Source organism: Eimeria mitis, genomic scaffold (assembly GCF_000499745.2).
Source record: "Eimeria mitis Houghton genomic scaffold, Emh_scaff1591, whole genome shotgun sequence".
NCBI classification, from domain to species: domain Eukaryota; phylum Apicomplexa; class Conoidasida; order Eucoccidiorida; family Eimeriidae; genus Eimeria; species Eimeria mitis.
The window spans coordinates 6774-10472 of NW_013569894.1; the positions used below are offsets into that span (position 1 = coordinate 6774).

Consider the following 3699-nt stretch of genomic DNA (forward strand, 5'->3'; position numbering starts at 1 on the left):
ACTTATGTATACTCGGCACATGCATGTATGCATGCATTTTGGGGCTGGAGTTTCTTGACTCCAGGCGTGGGCCCAGACATTCCCAAACTGAGGACTGCTGCTGAGGCCTTGTCTACACTCAAAACATATTCAGTTACACCCGGCTTGCCGCTGCTGTTGCTGTTGCTGCTGCTTCTACTGCAGCCGCTGCTGCTATTGCTGCTGCTCTTTTCCTTACTGTTGCTGCTACTCCCGGTGCTTATAATGCTGTCGCTGATGGTATTGCTGTTTGGGGTACTTCTGCTGTTGCTGGGGGCCTGGGTGCGGCTGTTGTTGTCACTGCAACTGCTGCTGCTGCTGCTGTTGCTGCTGCTGCTGCTTATTGATGCTTTTGCTGCTGGATGTCAGTAGTGGGAGCAGCCACGGGTTGCGGGGGTAAGGGGCCCTCGCCTCTGTGAGCTCGGGTGTTCAATAATTTAGAAGAAATGACCTTCAATTATTCATTTATTTTTAATTAATAAATTATTTATCAAATAGACTATTAATATATTACCCCCTCCCAGTAGCTCTGTATAAGCAGCGGCGCTGATGGGGGGGCTCATGTACGGGGTGCTGTTCCGTTTCTTCTGGGCGAAAGCTGTGCTCTAATATGCAGCATTTAAATTAGATATAATTATTGATATACGTGAAATAAAATACAGCTAATTATTTATACACATATCTGTATTTTCTCTCCCCCGCGCTTGTGTGCCTGTGTCGAGCGGCTGGTATAATACACCAGCAGCAGCAGCAGCGATAGCAGCAGCGCTGGGGGTTCGTCGGTGTCCGTTGAGTTGAATTCCTTAGAACCGCAAGATTAGATTCAAGTGAGTTGGTTCAAGTAAAAAACAAAATTAAGAAAACAGGTTTTAATATCTGGGCGATGCTGTTGCACTGCGGACGAGGCGGCGTGGCGCGCGCATCGATCTGCGGTGTATGGACAGCGGCAACCGTGGCAGCAGCAGTAGCTGTTTCACTGTCTTTTTCTGCTGAGACGTCTGCTCCTTCTTTTCTCACTTTTCCTCCTCCCCACAGTCGCCCTAGCTCCCTCGCCTCCCGCTTCCTGGCGCAACACAGAGCAGCCCTAGCTGCGCGGTCACTGCGGCACCAACAGCAACTCCAGCAGCAGCAACCGCAACAGCAGCAGCAGGGTTCTCCTGTATCTGCGTTTTTGGCTTCTGTAGGGGCTGGCCAGTCGGGTGTGCAGCGGCAGGGGCCCCCCGCTTTATCCTTTTCTTCTCTGCCAAGGGGCCCCCCATCCTCTAGGGCCCCAGGCGACCCCACGGGGGCCCCCGTAGGCGCTGCTGAGGGGGCCTCCCCGCAGCAGTACCCAGCAGCAACGATGGCGTGGCATAGCCATGGAAGGACAAACAAAGAGCTGGTGGAGAACCTGAGGAGGGCCGGGGTCTTCACAGATCAACGTGTGTATGAGACGATGGTGCAGGTGAGACAGCAGGAGCAGCAATAGCAGCAGACAGCAACATCAGATAGGCAGAGCAGCAGTAGCCTACAGTAGAAGAACATCAGCAGCTGCAGCAGGTAGCAGCCATTTTCCTTCCCCTCCTCCCCTGCGCCCCCCCCCCCTTCCCCCCCAAACCCTAAACCCTAAACCCTAAACCCTATTTGATTGTGGTGGTTGCAGGTTGACCGTGGTTATTTTGTAAAGGAAGACCCTTATCTGGATATGCCTCAATCTATTGGCTTTGGGGCCACCATCTCTGCCCCTCATATGCATGCGATTGCACTGCAGCAATTAAAAGATGAACTGAAATGGGGGAATAGAGCGCTTGATGTTGGTGAGATATTCAGGTGTACAGACACCGCAGAAAAAGTATTGTATCGATACTTAACGTTTGCTTTGTTTTGTTTTGTTTTGTTTGTTTTTTTGAGGTGAGGAATGGGGTTCAGTTGTTCTATTACTTTGTTTCGTTTTGCTTTGTTGTTTAGTGTTTTTGTTTTCTTTTTGTGTTTTGTTCTTTTCTGTTTTCCCTGCCCCGTCTGTTGGTTTGGACATCCTCATTATGCGGTGCTGCAACAGAAGCAGCAACAGAAGCAGCAGAAGCAGCAGAAGCAGCAAAAGCAACAGAAGCAGTAGCAGCAGCAGCAACAGCAGTAACAGCAGCAGCAGGGTGTGTTGTGTTGCTGCAGGCAGCGGCACGGGGTACCTAACAGTTTGTATGGGCCTCATGGTGGGGGCGGGCGAGGAGGGGGGGGGAATAGCCATAGGCATGGATTACATACAAGGCCTCGTAGACCTCTCCAGAAGGTACTAAACCCTAATCCCTAAACCCTAAACCCTAAACCCTAAACCCTAATGTGTAGAGACCACACTAAACGGCACTGCCAGCCAGACTGAGAGTTTATCCAGCTCAGGGGTTCTTTGGATGTGCGGGATTACCGCCTTCTCCCCATGTTTATTAGGGTTTAGGGTTTAGGGTTTAGGGTTTAGGGTTTGTGTTTCACAGGAACGTGGCTGCTGGATATCCTCAGCTGTTGCAGAGCAAGAACTTTGAGTTGATAAAAGGGGACGGTTGGGCTGGGGGCCCCTCATGGGGGGCCCCATATGATGCGATTCATGTGGGTGCAGCAGCAGCAGCAGTTCCTGCTGCGCTGCTGCAGCAGCTTGCTCCAGGGGGTAAGATGGTGATTCCGGTGGAGTGCAAGAGAGGCCGTATAACCCTTGAGGGTTTAGGGGAGAGAGAAATAGGAGGAGAGCTTGGGGGGGGGCAGGCCCTGGTTGCTGTCAATAAGAACGAAGAGGGGACTGTCTCCGTTAAGTATGTCACCAGTGTGGTGTATGTACCCCTTGTACGCACCTCCTAAACCCTAAACCATAAACACTAAACCCTAAACCCTAGGGCATTTCCATACATTTCCATAGAGACCACTGACTGCAGAGCAGCAGGGACAGAGACACCTCGTACTGCTCTCCGATGAGGAGACAGCTGTCTCCTTTCCCCCAAGTGGGTGTCTCCTTGAGCACTGCTGTAGCGGAGACGCTGTCTGTACACCGCAGCAAGCAGCGAGCGGGGGCCCCAAAAAGAGACTCAGGGGGAGGCCCGTCCTTGGGTTGGCGTGGTGTACGTACCCTGGGGGCCCCTGTCGGGTGTACGTACAATGGGGGCCCCGCCCGCCTTTTTTTGTGTGCCTTGGCCTTTTGGTGGGGAGCAGGCGATGCCTGGCTAGCCGCCCTTCGGGGCTTCGCCTCAAATGTCAAGACAGATAACTTGTTAGCTAGCTAGCTAGCTAGCTAGCCGGGAAACATAAGCTACCTGGCTAGCTAGTGCGACCAGTGCGTTTAGCTGGATAGGTACCAGAGCTAGCTAGGTAGCTCGCTTGTGGTTAGGTAGGTAGGTGGCTAGCTAGATGGATAGTTGGATACATGCACCGCAATAGTTAGCTAGCTAGCAAGCTGGCTAGCTGTATAGATGGGGACATCGGACTGGTTAGCTAGCTAGCTAGCTAGCTAGCTAGCTAGTGTAAAGATAGCTGTATGCCGTGTATACGGTGAGTTCGATAGCTAGAAGAGAGATGTATACCCCTTCTAATAATCGTGAGATGGGCAGGCAGTGAAAGTAAATAAAGAACGAGTGCGTTAGAGGAGGTATATACTGCAGTTCATATATATATATATATATATATATATATATATATATATATATATATATATATATATATATA

The 3699-nt window shown here is 51.0% G+C and overlaps 1 protein-coding gene across 1 annotated transcript; it reads left to right on the forward strand.

The window, feature by feature from the left end:
• Nucleotides 1–901: 901 nt before the first annotated feature.
• EMH_0040190 (protein-l-isoaspartate o-methyltransferase, putative) lies at nucleotides 902–2841 on the forward strand (the record flags this gene model as incomplete). Its single annotated transcript, XM_013495473.1, has 4 exons — nucleotides 902–1462; nucleotides 1661–1814; nucleotides 2167–2284; nucleotides 2484–2841. 4 exons carry the CDS (start codon nucleotides 902–904, stop codon nucleotides 2839–2841), a joined length of 1191 nt encoding a protein of 396 aa, XP_013350927.1.
• Between the last annotated feature and the right edge of the window lie 858 nt (nucleotides 2842–3699).